This window comes from Caretta caretta, chromosome 8 (genome assembly GCF_965140235.1).
Source record: "Caretta caretta isolate rCarCar2 chromosome 8, rCarCar1.hap1, whole genome shotgun sequence".
Classification (NCBI taxonomy): domain Eukaryota; kingdom Metazoa; phylum Chordata; order Testudines; family Cheloniidae; genus Caretta; species Caretta caretta.
The window spans coordinates 89,924,791-89,947,401 of NC_134213.1; the positions used below are offsets into that span (position 1 = coordinate 89,924,791).

At 40.5% G+C, this 22,611-nt stretch overlaps 1 protein-coding gene across 5 annotated transcripts in view; it reads right to left on the reverse strand.

The window, feature by feature from the left end:
• Positions 1-401: 401 nt before the first annotated feature.
• PDE4B (phosphodiesterase 4B) overlaps positions 402-22,611 on the reverse strand; it is a 404,634-nt gene continuing 382,424 nt past the window's right edge. For 4 of the 5 annotated variants that reach the window (XM_048861443.2, XM_075131780.1, XM_048861444.2 and 1 more), the window contains 9 exons: positions 19,143-19,236; positions 14,586-14,764; positions 13,580-13,678; positions 13,268-13,432; positions 12,471-12,570; positions 11,528-11,682; positions 11,292-11,414; positions 5,497-5,679; positions 402-2,463 (listed from right to left, as the gene is read on the reverse strand). In XM_048861443.2, coding sequence (XP_048717400.2) covers positions 2,098-2,463; positions 5,497-5,679; positions 11,292-11,414; positions 11,528-11,682; positions 12,471-12,570; positions 13,268-13,432; positions 13,580-13,678; positions 14,586-14,764; positions 19,143-19,236 — 1,464 coding nt within the window. In that variant the 3' untranslated portion in view covers positions 402-2,097. Of the gene's footprint in view, positions 2,464-5,496; positions 5,680-11,291; positions 11,415-11,527; positions 11,683-12,470; positions 12,571-13,267; positions 13,433-13,579; positions 13,679-14,585; positions 14,765-19,142; positions 19,237-19,969; positions 20,385-22,611 lie in introns of those variants that run through there. The other variant, XM_048861445.2, reaches the window with a different exon arrangement.

Genomic DNA, 22,611 nt, shown 5'->3' on the forward strand with positions numbered 1-22,611 from the left:
CTCTTAAGAAGTGTCTGCCCATACTGCAGGAATTGCAACAGAACCAAGCCATGGAAGAGCCGAGAATGACTGATCACAGCACTGATGATTTTCACCATCAGGAAGGTTAAAGGTGAATAAGGAAGAAGCGGGTCTCTGAGTGCTGGACCCTTGTCCTGAGGCTCTGAATACGTGGAAGACTGGCCTCCTTGTGCTTACAGATTCTGGCTATGCAAGTGTTGCTTTGCTTTCTGGATGTAGAAAGCTGTTAAGCGTGGAGGCCTCGTTTTTATTTTACCATGGGAGCTGGTCAGTGATCATGTGTTTGCCTATTCCCAGAGTAGGCTGTTACATTTTGATGCTGCTTAGTGATCTCACATACAAAGTTGTTGATAAAAATAAACAGCCAGAAGAGCCCCAGCCTAGGTCATGCTTTCATTTATTCACTTCATATAAAAATCTCTTAAGAATGCATCTGAACACAATATATAATACTATAACATACATTGTGTGAAACTTCTGAAAACAATAAAATAACCACCTGGAACAATGCAGTGTTCAACAGACATACAAACCCATTGATCATGCACAACTGTGCTAATCTCATCAACTATTTAGTCACAAGTTGGACCGAAAGCTTGAAATATATTTTACAAACTGAGATTGACACCATTAATGATGCCTAACAAGCTTTCTCAGAAGAAGCTTCACAGCACAATTATTACATCAGTTCACATTTTGTCATAGAAATTCACATTGGGTTGTTCATATACTGGAACATGACATTTAATAGTTGGCAGCATTCACAGGGGGTTTCTTTTTCAGCGCTTCAGTAGTTTAAACAGCTCATGCTATTGCCCCCATTCCCAGTCATAAGATACAACTCTTCTTAACTCATCATGAAAATGAAACTCCTGTGAGCCAATGCCACCTGAATGCCCTCTATGGGTTCCGTATGTCTCTTATGCTATGTTCAGGTTCTTCTATTTTATGCAATACAAAAGGTTACAAGAAAAAAAGGCAACTCTTATCCAGAGTTTTCTACACAATTAACACCACCGTTGACAGGCAATGTTAATTTATATAAATTAATAACTTACAAAACATTACATTATATACAGTCAGTAATAAATACACTGTTATAAACAGTAATGGACGTGTTAGAGCTCAAGGCAGTGCAGGAGAAGGATGATGGAACTAAACCTAGGAAACATGAACTACAGGTGAGAGAAACACAAAGATCCGAGCGTGCAACTTCCACTGAGCAAAGAAACTGCCAAAGGGAGAACGCACATCACACACTGCCTTATTACACTTAATTGTATACGTACTGCATTGTGCTAGAAAAACAGAACTATCCTTTATCCTGTGCACAACAAAAGTGAACCCCACTGAGGAAAAAATACGCTTGTGCACAGCAAGCAAACAGGAAAGATGTGCAATGGCATGAAATGACTTGAAAAGATCAGCTGGAGATTTAATGAGACTATTAAAGGTGCAGAAATGCAAAATTGGGGGTACCCCTTCTGTTTAGCCTATAAAAATGATTAACCGCAATAAAGTGACAGATATTGCCCATGAGAGAAGGAAGACTTTCTTTTAACAGGAAGAATCAAAAAAGTATCCACCAATTTTGAAACACGTTGTGGAGAGTTTTATACTAAACTTTGTGTATTTAATAGGCTCTTGAAAAGACGTGAAAGTTTACAAAAAAGGCACACAGGTCCGCAGACAGGTGGTTAGGTGGACAGGTTTTATATGTAGAGTTACTATTCAGTAGTTTCTATCAGACTAACTGGTATAAATCCCAAAACCTTAACAGTATAAAATCTCTCAGTTCTATGTCGTTCACTTTCAACCAGTTCAGTAACAATTCAAGCTGGCTCCGGAACAACACAATGTTTTAAGATGACAAGGCTTAAACTACAATGTAGATCATCTGTTAGTTTCCTGAGCAATCATTCCATACACGATCTTTAACCTTGACTCCAATCTCAAGTAGCTGGGAAGATCTTTTAGCCAATGTTAGACACAGGCCTAAGACCCAGATCGCAGGCTAGTCCAACAAGACAGCTTGCATGCTCATTAAGTGTTTAAAGTTCACCTACATACAGTACATTATGTATCAACAGGTGACATATCTTCTGTCACAATTTCTATATTAGCCTCTTCTTGTGATTCCCTTTTGTCTGGGTCAATCACACAGAGTGTCTTTGTATTGCTGAAATAGTGGATACTCTCACTCTCCTTTTCAGGTCCATCTGAATCCTCCTCTTCAAGAGTCAGTTCAAACTGGAACTTCTCCATTAGACCCTGACAGTCTCTATTCCGTTCATCAAGGGGAGGGGAGGGACTCTGAGGTATCATACTCTGGTACCAGTTCCTATTGTCTTCTAAAGTATCCAGGATGTCTTGTGCGTCAGGCTGCACTAGGTCTGCCCAGGTCTCCCAAAGTGGATGGACGATGTAATCAATGAATCCAACCTGAGAAACAAAGTATTACATACACATTACAAATGACTGATGCATTTTTTCAGAAAATATTCAGCAACACTAAGGACCTGATTCTGAGAAGCAGCCTTTTGTTTTGTCTGCAAATAACTGCATCAGACTGGGCCTCCAAACCCAGTGTCTAAATGGCACCATATGCACCCGTCATGCCTGTGCAAAACTGTACCTACAAAAATGAAAGTTGGCTTAAGGCCTTTTTTAACATCAGGCCCTGAGTGGAGGTTTAATTAAAAACAACAGTCACATGGACATTCAGAGATAAGGCTATGATTATGCCATCCCATAATGAACATGTGATTATAAATAGGCTTGCTGTTATCTTTGGCTGACTCCAAACCCCCCCCCCCCCCATTCTGGTGCAATACTAAGGCAAAACTCAATCTGAGTTAATCTTTGGGAGATAGAAGATGTAGTTGCTATTTAAATGTCACCTCTCAACTGTTACCATACAGAGGTACCTGAAATGACAATATTGATTTTTTTTTATGGCAATTGCAGTGCAATTCCCCTTGAGCATTCATGTGGCTGGCAGGTGTGAAAAAGCCAGCGTTCTTAGATTGACTTTCAGTCCGAATTCTGAACGTTATTGCTTTTATGGACTTAAGTTTGACCTTTAATGATATCTTATTACTGCATGTAGCTTGTGTTTGTGATTACTTGTTTTCTCTGCTCTGCACCTTTAAATAGAGAGATGTCTCTCCTTTCTGCTGTAGAGGTAGCTGCCGTTTTTCTGTTTGGATGCAGTCTACTACAACTTTCTTTTTTCTTTGTTAAGAGTATACAAAACAAGATGAAGGACCCACAACAAAAAATAATCCCTTGTTCCCAGTGTTGGTATAATATGTATGCAGGCCTCCTGTAATACAGATGGAAGTGTCATTGATGGAAATAATGATGGTCCAGGTTGGGTCTGTGAGTCCTTCAGACTATCGGCAAACAAGCTCTGCCTTAGCTCACTTTTTAACTGTCTGACAAACAGGACGTACAGGATGGAGAAAACTGAATGGCCATAAAGAGGATTGAAATTCTTCCATCTTGGCAGAATGTGTCACTTGACTCCGCGCACTGCTGGACAGCATTTCTATGCAGCAGGAAAACGGCTCTCTAAGGGGCCAGACTCAACATGCAGATGTTTGCTTTGGAAATCGCATATGCCTCCTTCAGACACAACAGGATGTCAATAGAACCATTATAATTCAATTGTAACAGACTGTTGCGGCAGCTTAAACAAAAAGGTGATGAAAACTTCCTGCTGCACACGTTTGGAGGCACTTTTAAAGTGAAAAAACTCCAGTGCTGTGGTGAGTGGATAGTGGGGTTCATTGACATCATAAAAGCTCCCAATATTCACAAAAGGACGAATGGTCACAAATGCTGCAACTTTTAAATGAAGCAAACAGTTAATTGTTTGTCTAAACAAGCATCTCAAACAACCAAGCAAACGATCACACTTTGTTTTGCCTGTTTCTGAAAAGAATATTTACTAGATTTAAAAGGACACTATTTAGTATATTTGAGAATTTTAAATATGTTTGTATTTGCCATTCTTTCTATTTTAGGCCCTTTTAACTTCAAAATATAAATGCCTCTCTCTCTGTTGATGCATTTTTTTTCTTGTTCAAATGGTCTCCATTCTGTTCAATTCCCAATCTCCCTGCATAACCACAATCCATGTTTTAAAATCTCTCTGAAGTGAGAAGATGGAGCAGAAAAACTTTTCAACACTGACTCATGGGGCACGTGGACATTTCCCTGCCAAACTGGAGTCGTAGATTGTTGTCGGGCTAACAAATGAGCCAAGATTTTTTTTCAATGGCAACGTGAATAATGTTGAAACTACATGGTTTAGCACAGGAGGACATTTAGAAATAATAATGATCAACTTTATTAATTATTTGGGCCCACAAATCCTTGACAATGTCTTGTTCAAGCCAATTAAATAAGCAACTGAGGCACCACTATCTAAAGAGCAGAATGTGCTTTAGTCAAACACAAGTTACTGGGTTCAACATTGGGATGACTGGGTTAAATTCTATGGCTTGTGTTATACAGAACACGCTGCATGATCTAATGGTGCCTTCTAACCTTAAAATCTATGAATGAGAACAAGGGATGTGCCAATTAGTTCTCACAAAGTAAGAAATATTCCAGTCTTCAAAGGAGCTAACTCCTTTTAAAATATTTGTATTGATTTAGATAAATACTGCCCTGCCCCCCCAAACTCCTCCTTCCATGTCTTCCAAAGGGCCCTTAAGATTATAGCCTGAAAACCTGTGGGTTTCCACAGGTCTGACAATCCGCACTGGGTTGGCTGTTGTCTATGGATCTTTCCCAAAGCATTCTGGAGTGGATCCTGACTAAGGAAGTCTGTAGCCTGTGCAAAATGTAAAGAGACTAGCCACTAAACAGAGACTGCCAAAACTTTGGTGACTTGGCAGGATATTGACCAATTTTGGAGGGACTCATTGAGGACCAAGGAGAAGGATGTTGTGAAGGATGAGAGAAGAATAGTAGGTGGGGGAAATCTGAATCTCACCTTCCCAGCCAGGGGGATCAGATAGATTCCCAGTTGCTTCAGATAGATTCCCAGTTGGAAGTAGGAACACAAAAAGAGAAGGTTGAGTCTGCATTTGAACATGACGCGAAGCGAAGCGGGAAAGAGAACACCTAGAATGGTCACGTAAATCCATAAAAGCTTCAAAGACATTCAGGTATTTGGGGTTTATCAGAATCTAACTTCTGAACCTTTGATTATTTACCTATTCCACTGAAAAAAACCTGTCATTATAAGTGAAAAGGCAGATGACCCTTGAGCATATAAAATGCAGCAACAGGATGCCACGTCCTTAATAAAAATATCAAAATCAATGGAAAAAACATTTGGACCAAACTCATCCCTGGTGTAACTCCACTGATGAAACCAAAGTTACATCAGGGATGAACTTGGCCCATTCAATTTTAAAACTACAAACTGAAACAAATAAAATGTACCCCAATGTAAATTACCTGTGATTTCTCCACTGAGGCTGTGTGTTTGTCACACATTGGACTAATTTCCATTCCTCTTTCTCGTTCTTTGTCTCCCTGCTGGAAAAATTCCTCCATGATTCTGTCTGTCCACTGCCGATATAATTCCAGGGATTTTGTGGGATTACTCAAATCTGCACAATGTACCATATTTCGGAGAACCTGAAATTATATTAATAAGAAAACTCATAAAATCAAGTGTAATAAAAGAAAATTTTGGACCATACCTGTTTGTTTAATCAAGAACATTTTAAGCACAAAAATCTTTGATTATGCAACATCCTATGAAAAAATAACTTCTCAAAAATTTCTTCCAAATTACACTAGAGATTAGTTGTCAGGGTCTTTTGTGGAAGCACAAAGGGCACTGTGTGCCAAATCAACTAACTTGATAGATATACAGCGTGCAGTTGCAGTATGCCATCACATAGGTCTGTTCTTGAATGCAGGTGCTTCCCACCATTCATAATTTCTTCTCTAAATTGAGGCTTTTATAGCTAAATAGCCCAGCTTTATTAACTGAATAACATCCCTTATACGCAAACAAAATGGTTTTGATTAACTGTGGACAAATGGATTTACAGAGAAATGGAGTGTTCTATATTTTACAGCAACTTCTCTCTCCAGATTAACAGCTTTTAAAAAAATGAATTGTGATCTTTATGTTAAACCAGTGATAAGGTGGGAGGTTTTTTTGTAAGCCTGTTGTTAAATGTCTGCCACCAAAGTCGAGGGAGGAATGGGGTGCTTTCCCTGCCTCTGAAAGAATAAGCCCCTTTCTCAGTACTCTGAGCCCTGGTCTACACTAGAAGTTGACGTCAAATTTAGCAGCGTTAAATCGATTTAACCCTGCACCCATCCACACGACGAAGCCCTTTTTTTCGACTTAAAGGGCTCTTAAAATTGATTTCCTTACTCCACCCCCGACAAGGGGGTTAGTGCTGAAATCGGCCTTGCTGGGTCGAATTTGGGGTACTGTGGACACAATTCGACGGTATTAGCCTCCGGGAGCTATCCCAGAGTGCTCCATTGTGACTGCTCTGGACAGCACTCTCAACTCAGATGCACTGGCCATGTAGACAGGGAAAGACCCGCGAACTTTTGAATTTCAATTTCCTGTTTGGCCAGTGTGGCAAGCTGCAGGTGACCATCAGCAGAGGTGACCTTGCAGAGCTCATCAGTAGAGGTGACCATGATGGAGTCCCAGAATTGCAAAAGAGCTCCAGCATGGACCGAACGGGAGGTACGGGATCTGATCGCTATATGGGGAGAGGAATCCGTGCTATCAGAACTATGTTCCAGTTTTCGAAATGGATTTGTCAAAATCTCCCAGGGCACGAAGGACAGAGGCCATAACAGGGACCCGAAGCAGTGCCGCATGAAACTTAAGGAACTGAGGCAAGCCTACCAGAAAACCAGAGAGGCGAACGGCCGCTCCAGGTCAGAGCCCAAAACATGCCGCTTCTATGATGAGCTGCATGCCATTTTAGAGGGTTCAGCCACCACTATCCCAGCCATGTTGTTTGACTCCTTCAATGGAGATGGAGGCAACGTGGAAGCAGGTTTTGGGGACGAAGAAGATGATGATGATGAGGAGGTTGTAGACAGCTCACAGCAAGCAAGCGGAGAAACCGGTTTTCCCAACAGCCAGGAACTGTTTTTCACCCTGGACCTGGAGCCAGTACCCGCCGAACCCACCCAAGGCTGCCTCCCGGACCCGCCAGGCAGAGAAGGGACCTCTGGTGAGTGTGCCCTTTAAAATACTATACATGGTTTAAAAGCAAGCATGTTTAATGATTAATTTGCCCTGGCATTCGCGGCTCTCCTGGATGTACTCCCAAAGCCTTTGCAAAAGGTTTCTGGGTAGGGCAACCTTATTCCAACCACCATGGTAGGACACTTTACCACTCGAGGCCAGTAGCAAGTACTCGGGAATCATTGTAGAACAAAGCATTGCAGTGTATGTTTGCTGGCGTTCAAACAACATCCGTTCTTTATCTCTTTGTGTTATCCTCAGGAGAGTGATATCATTCATGGTCACCTTGTTGAAACAGGGTGCTTTTCTTAAGGGGACATTCAGAGGTGCCCGTTCCTGCTGGGCTGTTTCCCTGTGGCTGACCAGAAATGTTTCCCGCTGTTAGCCACGGGGAGGGGGGGAGGGGAGAAGGGCTAGCCACGTGCTGGGGGGAGGCAAAATGCGATCTTGGAACGAAAGCACATGTGCTATGTATGTAATGTTAACAGCAAGGTTTACTGTGAAAGAGTGTACCCATTGTTCTATAAAATGTGTCTTTTTAAATACCACTGTCCCTTTTTTTTCCTTCACCAGCTACATGTGTTTCAAGGATCACAGGATCTTCTCCTTCCCAGAGGCTAGCAAAGATTAGAAGGCGAAAAAAACCACACTTGCGATGAAATGTTCTCTGAGCTCATGCTATCCTCCCACACTGACAGAGCACAGACGAATGCATGGAGGCAATGTCAGAGTGCACAAAAACACAAAATGACCGGGAGGAGAGCTTGCGGGCTGAAGAGAGTAAGTGGCGGGCTGAAGAGAGTAAGTGGCAGGCTGAAGAGAGGGCTGAAGCTGAAAGGTGGCGGCAGCGTGATGAGAGGAGGCAGGATTCAATGCTGAGGCTGCTGGAGGATCAAACTAATATGCTCCAGCGTATAGTTGAGCTGCAGGAAAGGCAGCAGGAGCACACACCGCCTCTACAGCCCCTGTGTAATCAACCGCCCTCCTCCCCAAGTTCCATAGCCTCCTCACCCAGACACCGAAGAACGCGGTGGGGGGGCCTCTGTCCACCTAGCCATTCCACCCCAGAGGATTGCCCAAGCAACAGAAGGCTGGCATTCAATAAGTTTTAAAGTTTTAAACTTTTAAAGTGCTGTGTGGCCTTGTCCTTCCCTCCTCCACCACCCCTCCTGGGCTACCTTGGTAGTTATCCCCCTATTTTTGTGATGAATTAATAAAGAATGCATGAATGTGAAGCAACAATGACTTTATTGCCTCTGCAAGAGGTGATCGAAGGGAGGAGGGGAGGGTGGTTAGCTTACAGGGAAGTAGAGTGAACCAAGGGACAGGGGGTTTTATCAAGGAGAAACAAACAGAACCTTCAAACCATAGCCTGGCCAGTCATGAAACTGGTTTTCAAAGCTTCTCTGATGTGCACCGTGCCCTCCTGTGCTCTTTTAACCGCCCTGGTGTCTGGCTGTGTGTAACCAGCAGCCAGATGATTTGCCTCAACCTCCCACCCCGCCATAAACGTCTCCCCCTTACTCTCACAGATACTGTGGAGTGCACAGCAAGCAGTAATAACAGTGGGAATACTGGTTTCGCTGAGGTCTAACTGAGTCAGTAAACTGCGCCAGCGTGCTTTTAAATGACAAATGCACATTCTACCACCATTCTGCACTTGCTCAGCCTGTAGTTGAACAGCTCCTGACTACTGTCCAGGCTGCCTGTGTATGGCTTCATGAGCCATGGCATTAAGGGGTAGGCTGGGTCCCCAAGGATAACTATAGGCATTTCAACATCCCCAATGGTTATTTTCCGGTCTGGGAATAAAGTCCCTTCCTGCAGCTTTTGAAACAGACCAGAGTTCCTGAAGATGCAAGCGTCATGTACCTTTCCCGGCCATCCCATGTTGATGTTGGTGAAATGTCCCTTGTGATCCACCAGTGTTTGCAGGACTATTGAAAAGTACCCCTTGCGGTTTATGTACTCACCGGGTTGGTGCTCCGGTGCCAAGATAGGGATATGGGTTCCGTCTATGGCCCTACCACAGTTAGGGAATCCCATTGCAGCAAAGCCATCTACTATGACCTGCAAATTTCCCAGGGTCACTACCCTTGATATCAGCAGATGTTTGATTGCATTGGCTACTTGCATCACAGCAGCCCCCACAGTAGATTTGTCCACTCCAAATTGATTCCCGACTGACCGGTAGCTGTCTGGCGTTGCAAGCTTCCACAGGGCTATTGCCACTCGCTTCTCAACTGTGAGGGCTGCTCTCATCTTGGTATTCTTGCGCCTCAGGGCAGGGGAAAGCAAGTCACAAAGTTCCATGGAAGTGCCCTTACGCATGTGAAAGTTTCGCAGCCACTGGGAATCGTCCCAGACCTGCAACACTATGCGGTCCCATCAATCTGTGCTTGTTTCCCGAGCCCAGAATCAGCGTTCCACCACATGAACCTGCCCCATTAGCACCATGATGCCCACATTGCCAGGGCCCGTGCTTTGAGAGAAGTCTGTCCATGTACTCATCACTCTCGTCACCCCGCTGACGTCGCCTACTCGCCCGGTTTCGCTTTGCCAGGTTCTGGTGCTGCATATACTGCTGGATAATGCGTGTGGTGTTTAATGTGCTCCTATTGGCAAAGTGATCTGAGCAGGCTCCATGTTTGCCGTGGTATGGCATCTGTACAGAAAAAAGGCGCGGAACGATTGTCTGCTGTTGCCCTGACGGAGGGAGGGGTGACTGACGACATGGCTTACAGGGTTGGGTTACAGGGAATTAAAAGCAACAAAGGGGGTGGCTTTGCGAGAAACAGAATGGCCCCCTCAAGGATAGAACTCAAAACCTCAAGGATAGAACTCAAAACTGGGTTTAGCAGGCTGTTGATTTCACAGAGGGAGGGAGGAGAAAATGAATACAAAACAAATCTGGTCTATTTCTGGTTTTGAGCCACTTCATCTATCTTTATACATCTTGCTGGCAGCAGATTGTGCAGTATGACTGCTAGCCATCGTCATCTCCTGGGTGCTCGGCAGAAGATGGTGCAGTATGACTGCTGGCCATCGTCTTGTGCTGGCTGCTGATTAAAAGACAGTGCGCTGCCGGTAGGACTCAATCGCCATGAGACGAAACTTAAAAGGGAAATGACCTGGCTGAGTCACTCCTATGTTTGCCCAGGCGCCCCTGACCTCATCGAGGTTGGTTAAAAGGGCACCCAGGACTACGTCGACGACGGCTACCAGTCATACTGCACTGTCTGCTGCCAAAAGGCAATAAACTGCTGCTGTGTAGCAATGCAGTACCACGTCTGCCAGCACCCAGGAGACATACGGTGACGGTTAGCTGAGCGGCTCCATGCTTGCCGTGGTATGGCGTCTGCACAGGTAACTCAAGAAAAAAGGCGCAAAACAATTGTCTGCCTTTGCTTTCATGGAAGGAGGGAGGGAAGGGGGGGCCTGATGATATGTACACAGAACCACCCGCAACAATGTTTTAGCCCCACCAGGCACTGTGGGATAGCTACCCACAGTGCAACGCTCTGGAAGTCGACGGTTGCCTCGGTATTGTGGACACACTCCGCCGACTACATGCACTTAGAGCATTTGTGTGGGGACACACACAATCGACTGTATAAAAATACTTTCTACAAAACCGACTTCTATAAATTCGACCTAATTTCGTAGTGCAGACATGACCTGAGACTCAGTGCTGTGGGTTTTTCTATGCATTGGGATATTCTGGGGCAGATCTCTCAGATACACAATGGAACAACTTCAACGAAAGAGAGAATGAGAGAATATTGCAGTGCCTAAATCCATCCTAGGGCCTTCCTGTACCTCTTTGCTGCTCTCCATGGTATTGAACAGTAGCAATATGGGTCCTACAAGCTTTGAATGATTCCTAAAAAAGTTAGCACTGAACTTTGCAACAAATGCCAAGACTATACCCAGAGTGAAACTATGCAGCATGGTTTCTTCAACAAAGAATAAACTGTGCAAAATGGCAAAAATCTAAAGGAAAATTGCAATCACATACCTGTATACGATCTGTATAGTTATCCAAAAGGAGAACTCCTGAACTTGTCACTTTCTTAGTTTCCACCATAGTCTTTAGATCTGCCAAAAGGCTCATATGTTTGGACATATCTGTTGCCAACACCTTTATAAAAGAAGAAACCCTTCTGAAGTAAATGCAGCAGTGCAAAAAGACGAGTTTTCTCTTTAAGAACAGCAGTAGGGATAGCCAGAGTACAGTAAGGGTAGAATTCTTACCATATCTATCACCATTTTCCTGAGAGTCTGACGCTGTTTCTTCGAAAGGTTCTGGAAGATATCACAGTGTTCTTCTTGCAGCAGTTTGAAACCCACAGCAAGATGGTGGTTTTCCAAGACAGATTCATCATTGTACATCAGAGCTAGTTCAGAATCTAGCAAAGAAGTGTGAAAGAAATTAGTAAGCATAATGCAGGATTTCAAACAGGAAATCCTTCTGTTGTGCATTAAAGTCTTTAGAATCATTTAAATAAATTATTAGAAACTGGGCATTCTGTGTTCTACTGGTTTTCTTTTTGTGTCATCAGAGCCAAATAGCGTGTGGTATTCTAATATTAACACTCATATTCAAATGTACTCATTATTATTCAGTTTAATTGGTAACTAGCTTGAGATGAGAGAAAAAAATTGATTTTTTTTGTAACTAACAATAGAAAGCATGAAACATGCAAAGAAACTTTCCAAAATGGAGTCATGCAGTTGTCTTGGAACTAACACATGTATTTAGCATGTTACAAAGTCGACTATGAACCACAAACATTAATCTTTGGCTTTATCATCATCCACAACAACAATAAAAATATAAAATAAAATATTATGTATTATTTATCTGTCTCATATTAGTTATAAAAGAACTGTCCAAGTTCACACTAATGACTGGAAGACTCACTGTGAATTAGTACTAGGAAAATAAACATGATTTATGTCACAAAGAGACCACATCACAAAGTTCACTTGTTTTTTTATTTTGACAGCAGTTTAATTATTGCCCAGTTTCATGGTGTGCTAGTAGTCTACTGCAGAATATTGCACGACAGTAACACAGTTTTAAAGAAGTAATTTGAGACCTTACTCTGCTACTAAATCTTTTTGTTGACCAAGGGAAAGGGTGTATTAGATTTGCAGATTAGTGAGGTACTACTGTATTTAAAACAAGACTTACTTGTATTAATAAGAAATTGGTTGGAGACACCAGGGTGATCCACATCATGAATTGCAGCTGCAAAAATTGCTGCAAGGATTTCCAAATCTGTGAAGACAGCCTAGGAAAAAATGAACAATATGAGCATGTGACCACAGCCTTTGAACTATAAGCTCTGAGTGGTTTGCACGGCAAATTGTCAAAACTAATTGTCCTCGTTTTTAAGATTTAGCCTTCCATAAGCCAAATGTTTCTAGTCAGAAGAAAGCCCTTCAAACAGTATGTGCACTTGTTACTGAAAATTATTTAAAGTATCTTTGCCTTAAGTAAACTAAGCCCTCAGAAAAAGCAGTACGGTATACTACTTTTGCAATATGGATTGATGCTGAAGCAGAGTGCATCAGTTTAAGTGTTCTGCTATGCATTTTAATGATCTTAAAGTGAAATCCTGAGTCTGTGAACAAAACTCCAATAATAGATTTTGCGGAGTTGAGAGTGGACAGAATCTCATCTACAAACCAGAAGTAAAGACAAGACATGGAATAGACGCTCTGAACCTTGTATGGCGCTGGAATACACAACCACTAGCCCACAGGTTAGCTCAAGATTACACACTTCAGTCATTCATGCCCTCTGTTGCCTTCCAGCAGTTAGGTTTCAGGGCCACCAATATTGCATATAGCTTCAATTAATTCACACAGAGGATCTATACATTGAAATATCCATTCAGATATTCTGCTTTACTGCTTTAGAATTATCCAGCCAAATTACTTCAATGCCCCAATACAGATCACTTTGTTAAAAGCAGAACAACTTACATCTAATGCAGGCGTAGAAAGAAGAACATGTGTCGACTGGGCAACATCAGCAGCATGTAGGCTGTTATGGTAGGCTACATCGGAATGGTAGTGGTCTTCCAAAGTCATCATGTAAGTTACAAAGGTGTCAGATGAGATTTTGAATGTTTTTAGTAGATCTCTCTCCTGTTTAATAAATGTGAAAAGAATACATCTTAATCATGCAACCAAAGGTCTCCTCATACACATATTTTAGGAGTTAACAAACCAGAAAACAATCAGAAACCATACAAGTGTTGTAAAAGAATAACAAATGCATGTAGAATCTCTAACCTGAAATATGGCATACATAATACAGGTGAGGGGCCTGCTGTGTGAATATCTTGCAACATTAAATATGTTAAGACCCCATTTATTTAGATCCTCCAACTCCTATAGAAAAACAAAAACAATAAAAGAGAATAGTTAAAATACTTTAAAAATGCACGTGGGAGCATGTACCACACACTATCATAGCTATCAGTTTAATCAACCCTTCAGTATTTTCTGAAAGTTTAATAATATGATAATTAATATTAACTGGTAATTATCAAAGTACATGAAGTGTAGAGTAACACTGAAGATTCTATGTCAAACCACTGTTCAGTGGAGAACACACTGCATTGAGTCATTAGAGAATTATTTTCAGAGCTATGTCTCCTGTAGCCGCAGGAAACCCCAGCGAGAAGACAAAGGCAAAGTGGCCAATAGTAGACATGGCTGAGCTGTGTTCACCAATGCCTAAGACTTTACAAAAACAACGAGGAGTCTGGTGGCACCTTAAAGACTAACAGATTTATTTGGGCATAAGCTTTCGTGGGTAAAAAACCCACTTCTTCAGATGTTAGTCTTTAAGGTGCCACCGGACTCCTCGTTGTTTTTGTGGATACAGACTAACACGGCTACCCTCGATACTTAAGACTTTATGGTTCAGAACTACTTAGTCACACCTTCCTCTTTCTGATCTTTTAAACTATTCTGATTAAATTTCAAAGGCCTATACACAGCTAAAAATATGCTTTTGGGGCCTGATTCAACTCCCATTGAAAACATTAATTAAGACTCACAAAACTCTTGTCAGGTAGGTAATATTTATTCCCATTTTACAAAAGAGGCTGTCAGGCTAGGATAAGTGACTCGCTCTACTAGTTCAAACAGATGAGACAAGAACCCATAAGACCTGGCTCCCATTTTAATGCTAAAGCTAGTAAACACCACCATCTTCTCTCTCTTTCCAGCTTCAGCGAAGATCCAGAATGATATAACTGCAAGGACGTTTATGTACAAGAATTATACACACCTTGGCCAGATGGTCTTCCTTTTCTGTTTTCACACCAAACCGTGAAATGCTGGTGTTGTTTAAGCTTGAACTATGCATTAATTTTTTCACTCCACTGATCTGTGTCATGAGCTGCTGTTTTTTCTTCTTCTCTCTGTCTTTCTGTGTGGGAGAGGGAATCTCCACATCATTTTGTTTGTCTGTGAAAGAAAAAAGGTGAAATGATTCAACTACACAGAATCAGGACACAGCAAACTTTCACTTTAAAATCAACCATTTGGAGGTGCTCCATTAAGTTTTCATTTTATGCACATGATAATTTTAGAACCTTGTAACCTACTTTACAATCACTCCTGAGTATTTTAATAAACCATTAAAAATCACATTGAATTTGAAATACTACATTCAAGCAAGCAATGATTATTGTAAATTAAGACGTTATTGCTCATTACCAGTGTCTTTAACATAGTAATCATTAATCATGAAAGGCTTATACACTCAGGTCTAAATCCACTCGTAGCACAAATGCTGATCTAAGATCTTATGCTGCTGTAAAGGATGTTAGTGATCCTAGGAAGAGAGGGTCAAATTCACTGTTGGTGTAACTTTACTAGTGTCAGGGTAGTTACACCAGAAGAGAATTTGGCCCCTGATGAGAATAGCAGGCTGTCAGAAACAGCTGACTCTCTCCTCTTGTGAGTGGAGCTGCCACTGAATGTGAAAGAAGGATGTGTCCAGGGTAGCAAAATCTGGGCTGATTTAGTCGTTCCACACACAGATTCACCCCAGAGGCCTAGTGTATTTTAAAGACGGCCTCTCCTGATCTAAACCTAGTGCAGGACAGCAACATAATCGCTGTCTGCCCTCCATTGTGATGAACCTTCCCTTTGGGCTTTGCTGGGGCACGGTACACCATGCAGTTATCCTTTATGCCTGCTGACACCAACTTTGCTTAATTTGGGCAATAGCCTAATACTGTTTGTATAATACAATGTTCACCCTTTAGATTAATTCCAATCATTAAAAATGAACAAAGTGTCATACAGTGCACTGAACTAATTTATGTCCTCAGATATGTGTAGAACTATTATTGACTTCAATGGGAGTTGAGCACAAGTAACTGGGGAGAGAATTTGGCCTGCTTTGATTTGTTTTAATAAATAAATCTATTTACATCATTAGTTATCGCCTTTCATTTAAGGGAACACAAATAATTTATTTATTGGATTAAAATGGAGAAAGAATGGCACATGGCTTTTGTAGGGCGCAGTTTTCCTGCACTGGTGAAATAGATTATAATCCCGTTGCACTTTTGCACATCTGATCATCTCTAAAGGAGCTAAGGCATTAGCTGTGCTTTCCTTTGCTTAATTAAAGATCTGTGTAATCAGAACTACTACTGTGTCTGCAACATTGCAATTAAGAAGAAAGACATTATTCACAATGACTGCTGATTTGGCATCAGTGGGTGTTTCCTTGCGAGTAGGCACTGGACCAACAGAAGGACTTTCCTATATACAATCTCCTTAGCAATGGTTGAGTGGTTCAGGGGAAAATGAAGATCCTAAACAAAACCTTGTTACTTGATAAAATAACTAAACTCATGAATTTTGTGAATTTTGAGAAAAATCCTTCTGACAGGTCGAATTTGCTGATACAGAATAATGATGGAGATCAAGAAACAATAAAAATAAAAACCTGTTCTTAACAGTAAAAGGTTTTAAGCTTAGTGATCTAGCTATGTATAGTATACTCATGTTGCTAAGTGGCCACCACAAAGTATTACTACTTATGAAAATATTCTACTTGAGTTTAAGTATGTATATTTTTTACCTTGATTTACAGTACTGACACTGGATACCTGCCACTTAACAGGCCGGTATTGTAACTAGTTCATTGATTTTAAAATATAAAAAAGGTGCAGACAGATATTCTGTACCTTCAACACCACATATTACAGTTTCTGAGCACTGTTATAATTCCCTCTCCCACCGAGTTTTTATTGTTTTCCATCAGTCCTACTTGTGGTCCCCTTTAAACCATCCAGAACATGTGATCACCTGAGCAAGTGACTGTCATCTCCTCTATAACTCTGTGGTCAGCTACCTAAGGTTTAGCAATTTGTTCCCCAGAGTGTCTGTTCCATGTGTTCTTAAAGGCAGTCTATGAGTATATATTACTCGTAAAATTAGCTACCACTCAAAAGCTGTAAAATATGCTGCAGGAGAAGTCCAAGTATCTGAGATGAGAATCACATCTCTAGAAAGCAAATACAAAATCAGGGTCTGGCCCTGCAGCTCTCTCACGTGAGTATTCCAATGGTGCAGGGTTGGGCCCTTAATGTTTACTGTATGGAAGCCTGTCATTAAGTGTTATCACTAATCCTATAATTACCAGTCACAAAAAAGAAACACTCTCATTTGGAATTGGATTCATGCTGAAGTTGAAAATAAATTACTTAAAAAAAAATCACATTCTATATTGTAGGTCTATATTTAGAACTTCTGTAGTACACAAATGGCACAGAAACAGATGTTGCAGTTCCACGTGGCTATAATTCTCTGATGAGATGAGAAAGAAAGGGAGCAGCTATACAGTTTGTCACTGCAGAGGATGGCATATAGTGAAAAACCATTTTGGGTTGTTGTAAATTCATCTAGAGAAGGCCAAGATAGGGGTAAGAATATACCCCTCTCAGCCCCCCCGTTTGGTCACTGATATGGATCCAAAACCTGCTGCCCTTACTCTGGCAGAATGCCCATTGACTAAATAAGGGCTTCAGGACTGGGCCATTAGAGGCAAATTTGACCTAAAGAAAGGCAGAGCGAATGTGGCATCTCTACAGTTCCCAAAGGACTTACTCTACAGCACCTGCTTGAGCCAATAGTGAATTTGGCCCTCTGGCTAATCAAGGCTACGATACATCATGCACCTTATTCATACCGTGAGCTGTTCATAGCCATATTTGTTCCTTTGCGCATTCTGAACATTACAAAACCGTTCTCCTGTTTAATTTAGGGAAGCGAAGAAGCAGTGTTTTCTTTTTTTGGCAGACATGAACAAGCAACCCCCATCCTAGAAGTACGGTTCATCTAGAAATCTAAGAATACACTTGGGTCCCTTTTTTTGGCAGACATTAACAAGCAATCCCCATCCTAGAAGTACGGTTCATCTAGAAATCTAAGGACACACCTAGATCCCTTTTTTTGCTAATTTAAAAAATGTAAAAGCTTTATTTATTTATTTTTAAAATGAACAATCAACCTATAATTCTCCCCAGTACACACAGCCCTCTGCTCCACATACAACACTGATGCAGGGCTTAAGTCGTTTGGTGGCCCCTACGTTCCCTTGCGGACTGGAGTGAATATCACCATTATAGAATAAGTAGCAAGACATCTTCTGGAGTTGTGTTCCATTTGTGTTCTCTCCTAGTGACAAACAGTGATGAGCAGTAAGATTCTCACTTGCAAAAAATACATCAGGAAGAATCTGTAAATGCCACTGATGAAAATGAGTCCACTATAATGCAGCACATTGCATACTTTCCAGCTTCAGAAGTAGATTGTTGGATTTCAGCTACCTAGTCCTGCTCTACTTTTGGCACTATTTAATATTCTGGGTGTCCTGACGAGGCAGCTTGATAAAACAGAGCCAACAGATTTCCATAAGGGAGCTCCAAACAATTATACTGATTATTAATAACGATGTGCTATGTCCAAAATAATGCCGTACCTTGATCCAAGTGTAAGCGTTTAACTGACATAGGGAATTGTTTTACAATATCTGGCCAGGAATATTTGTGTGTGTCTTCACTCCAATACAGAGGTTCCATATAAGGTCTAATGCACCACTTAGTGTTAAGGGCTTAAGTGGGACTTAAGTGTTGCATCGGTATTTTGCTGAACTTCTCCTCTTTAAGAATACTTACAAATTCTAAAACTGAATGTGAAACATTTACAGCAAATTACATGTTGTATAACAAATATAATGCAATCACATAGGGTCCAACCCTTTAAACACCTGATTCATGTCCATAACCCAACAGTTTCAACAGAACTACAAATGTGAGAAAAGTTATTCTTGGGTGTAAACGTTTTCAGGATCAGAATTAGCAGTGGTAAATTCATAAATATATAAATAGTGGAATAGAAAATGACTAAGACAAGGCTGTTTACTGTCTGAGAGGGCAATTATGCAATTATATGACAAAAGACGTGCAAAGAAGGGAAGTATTCAGCAGTATGTGTGTGACCTTGTCCTTTACATAAGGTCAAAAGAAAACCATGCATAATGCCGCTAACAGTAGGTTCGTGAAATCTTTTTGAAAACAGAAGCATTTTGTTAGATTTAGAGGAAATTATTTATTTTGAGGAAATACTTACCCAAACATTGTTCTATTTTTCCCCATTATATCTTTGAAATCTAGGCCACTTACCCAAAAAGAAAACATTTCAGCAATGTTTTGTACAGGATAACGATTTTAAAGAATGGACACAAGTATAGGCTAGTGGCTAATTTATTTTCCATGAAATCCTATTCCTGTGGGATATGAAAGCTTGGTGTGAAATGTCTTACCGAGGAAAGTGTTTGAAATGTATTCAGACACTTGGTTCCCGGATCGGCTCATCTCTGAGAGGTGTGTCAGCTCCCGGTTTAGCATTCTTTTGAACTGTTGAAATAAAATAAATAAATAAAAAGCCGTCATTTTTCTGAATGCCGTTCTACATTAATTTAACTGTAACTTTATTACATGCAAATCCATAAACAAGATATTGAAAAATAAACTGTAGATATTTAGAACATAGTTAGCACCATATGGTTGAATTTAGCTAATATTCAGCACCGTCAGAACTGGCAGTTTCTTACCGTCATATTAAACTGACAATAATGAATTTCTAACAGGATGTGCACATCAGGTTTTCCTGATGAAGGAGAAGGCTATGTTTTATGCAATTTCTCTTAAAAATTGAAGTCCTCTACTGGTTTTCAATTCCACATCCTGCCTAAATTTTAAATATAAATTTGCTCTGTTTTGCTATATATTTGCAAAATAAAGGCAATTGTATACATTAGGAATGCATGACAGAGGAAAAATATATTGTAAATTTAAAGAAGAAAACATGTATGCTTGGATATAGAATATTACACTGCAGGTTATAAACATCTTTTCATCCTAATATGCACAAAATGATATTTCTAATTTTCAAATTAAACTATTTTTAGAGCAATATTATTCTGTCCTCTGAAGTGAATTATCAAAAGGAAAAAAACCACTACATGTACGTATGTTGCATTTACAGTATGTTACCTCTTACTACACAGTGTATATAAATAACTTAAACAGGATATGCTTTATGTATTTTATATCCTAGATCTGTAATATATCAAGATTCTTAACCCACCTTGATGTAACCCCAAGATACAGATAACAAATAGTTTGCTTCAGGCATTTTGGAAAACTCCACAACAGAATCAACAAATCCCTTATGAAGAATTCACAGGTCAGGTAGAGGAATTCCACAAGAACAAGGATGTCCCAGTTTTCCAGTCAATAAAAAGCTTAATATTCATAAAAGCCAAAAGATTTGAAAAAACATGGTATTTGCTACTCCAAGACAAAGTCAAGCTTTGCAGTCAATCTTTGCAGACAAGCTGTATGTGGGTTTATTTGCTGGCAGAACAGAATAATAAAATCAGGGATTGCACGAAGAAGCAAGAACTGCATTCAGCTAGATGGCTTGAAGCACTTATGAATTATGAATAGTCCTGGCTGCTTAGCCGGCTGAAGGGGGTCCCCACTCCAGATTAGTCTGGCTCAGCTGCGCTATGCAGGGAAGAAATGACGTTGTTTTTTGAGGGGTTTGCCAGCTATAGCAATACAGCCATGTTTTTCAAAAGGAAGATTAAAATGGAGGAAGCCCTGTGCATATTTAAATAAGTCAAAAGTAGGCAGCAGCCTCCTCATCTCAGTCTCTGCATATGTTTTAAAATCCTCATCATTTCAGAGACAGATGATTTTCAGTGAAAATGTTCACACTGAGATTTTTTTAAAACAGGATTGCTAACTCCTTCCATAGTAACCCTGATTTTGATTCACATTTCAGATCTCTAGTGAGATAAAGGGAACTGGGAATGTTTTCAGATGATAAATTATCAATATCTATACATTTTACCTCTGTTACAACCATAAGCACATCAGTGACCTTAACCTATAATGTGTGTCTACAAAGCACAATTTAAAATTTCAATCAATTGCTTTTGAATTGCTACATGAATGCATTCACAATCCCATTTTATAGATTTAATCAGAATTTTCATTGACATTTAAGGTTGCAATGCAATTAAATGATTAGAAAACAATTTGTTCTGTCAGTGAGAAATCATAGGAAAACCACTATTTACTGTGTATATGATGTAAATCAGAATAAGAAATCACTAGTGACTATAGATATTCATGCTGCTTTAGGATTTTATTGTTGTCTATTGTCTGTATGATGTCACACATCATCCGACAGGATTCCTAAAATAAAAGTGAAATTTTAGGTTTTAAATTATTTCTGTTCTCTGACTGCTTTGAATAAATGTTATCAGTGCTGACTGGGATGATGTCATATGACTTTCTCCAAGTGTGTTCGGGGACATACATAAAGGGGAAGCCTACTGCTGTAATGTAACCCTCTGCCCCCACCATATACAAGCACTCAAGTACAGCAAAAAAGAATATCACAGTAACATGGCAACCGTACCACATGATAATCTCCTTCCTTTACTGTGAGGCTTCCCTTCAGATTGTAATGAAGCATCAAGAATAGCCTTGCTGCAAGAATTCTAATACTGTTTGAGAATTCTAACACTGCTTTAAGGAAAACGAAAACTAGTTTCTAAAAAGTTTTAAAACACTGGATTTAAAAAAAGAATCATGAGCAATCATACTATTTTGTGTGATATTTACAAGCCCAAAGAATCACAACAACTGATTTTCCAGGTAACTGTTTTCAAACGTCCACCTCTAGACTGCTAGACTGTGTTTTTGGTGAACAACTCATTAAATAAGAATTTCCAACTGCTTACAATGGCTATATTTATGTCCCTGATGGATTTAGTGAAATATAAAGTATCGTTCTTTCATCACACAGAAATATACTTAAATAAACTGAATGACTTTGTCATAATATGCCTATTTTCTGGGTACTACTCAGCAGAACTATCAAGTAGCACATATAAGGAGGTCTTGCAATAGGTTTTGGTGCCCTGCAGGCCTATCCCACTGAAACTTGGTAATAAAAAACAAAACATTTTTGACTGCAGTGGTGTTCTAGCCATGTCAGTCCCAAGATATTAGAGAGGCAAGGTGGGTGAGGTAATATCTTTTACTGGACCAACTTCTGTTGGTGAGAGAGACAAGCTTGTGAGCTTACACAGAGCTCTGACTTGAAGGAGAGCTCTGTGTAAAGCTTGTCTCTCTCACCAACAGAAGTTGGTTCAATAAAAAACAATTTTTGAGCAGTTATGTAAAGGCCTCTTGTGGAAAGTCCAGAGTGGAGACTCCATTTTAATCAGGGCAGTCTACAAAATGCTGCCAAACCAGGAGCCACAAGAGGCCTCTAGATCACAGAAGTCCCACCCAGGCTGAAATGCCAGTGTGATGGATTGAGGTATGGAAGGGAGAATGAACAGCTTCGAGCTGCTGACAGAGATCTCTAGGGGTAGTTGTGGAATCAGGATGTCTCCCATGTTTATCGCAACTCTGCCTGGCACACATCACAGGTTTCCCTCTTTCTCTTTTAATACAGGAAACTTCCACCTATTATTCCACTAACTCCCTGTACTTCCTGCACACACACATACAAAGTCTGCACACCAAAGCTTGGGCTTTGCACCCACCCATAGGTCAGAACCTGCTTACAAAGCTTCTCTCCATCCCTTGCACACAAATAACCCCTGTTCCAAATGATTAAGACTTGAAAAAATAAAAGTATGAAATCTGTTTTTAATATTTTTCAGTTACTCACGTCCAAAAGCTGAGTAACTGGTGCCACTTCCC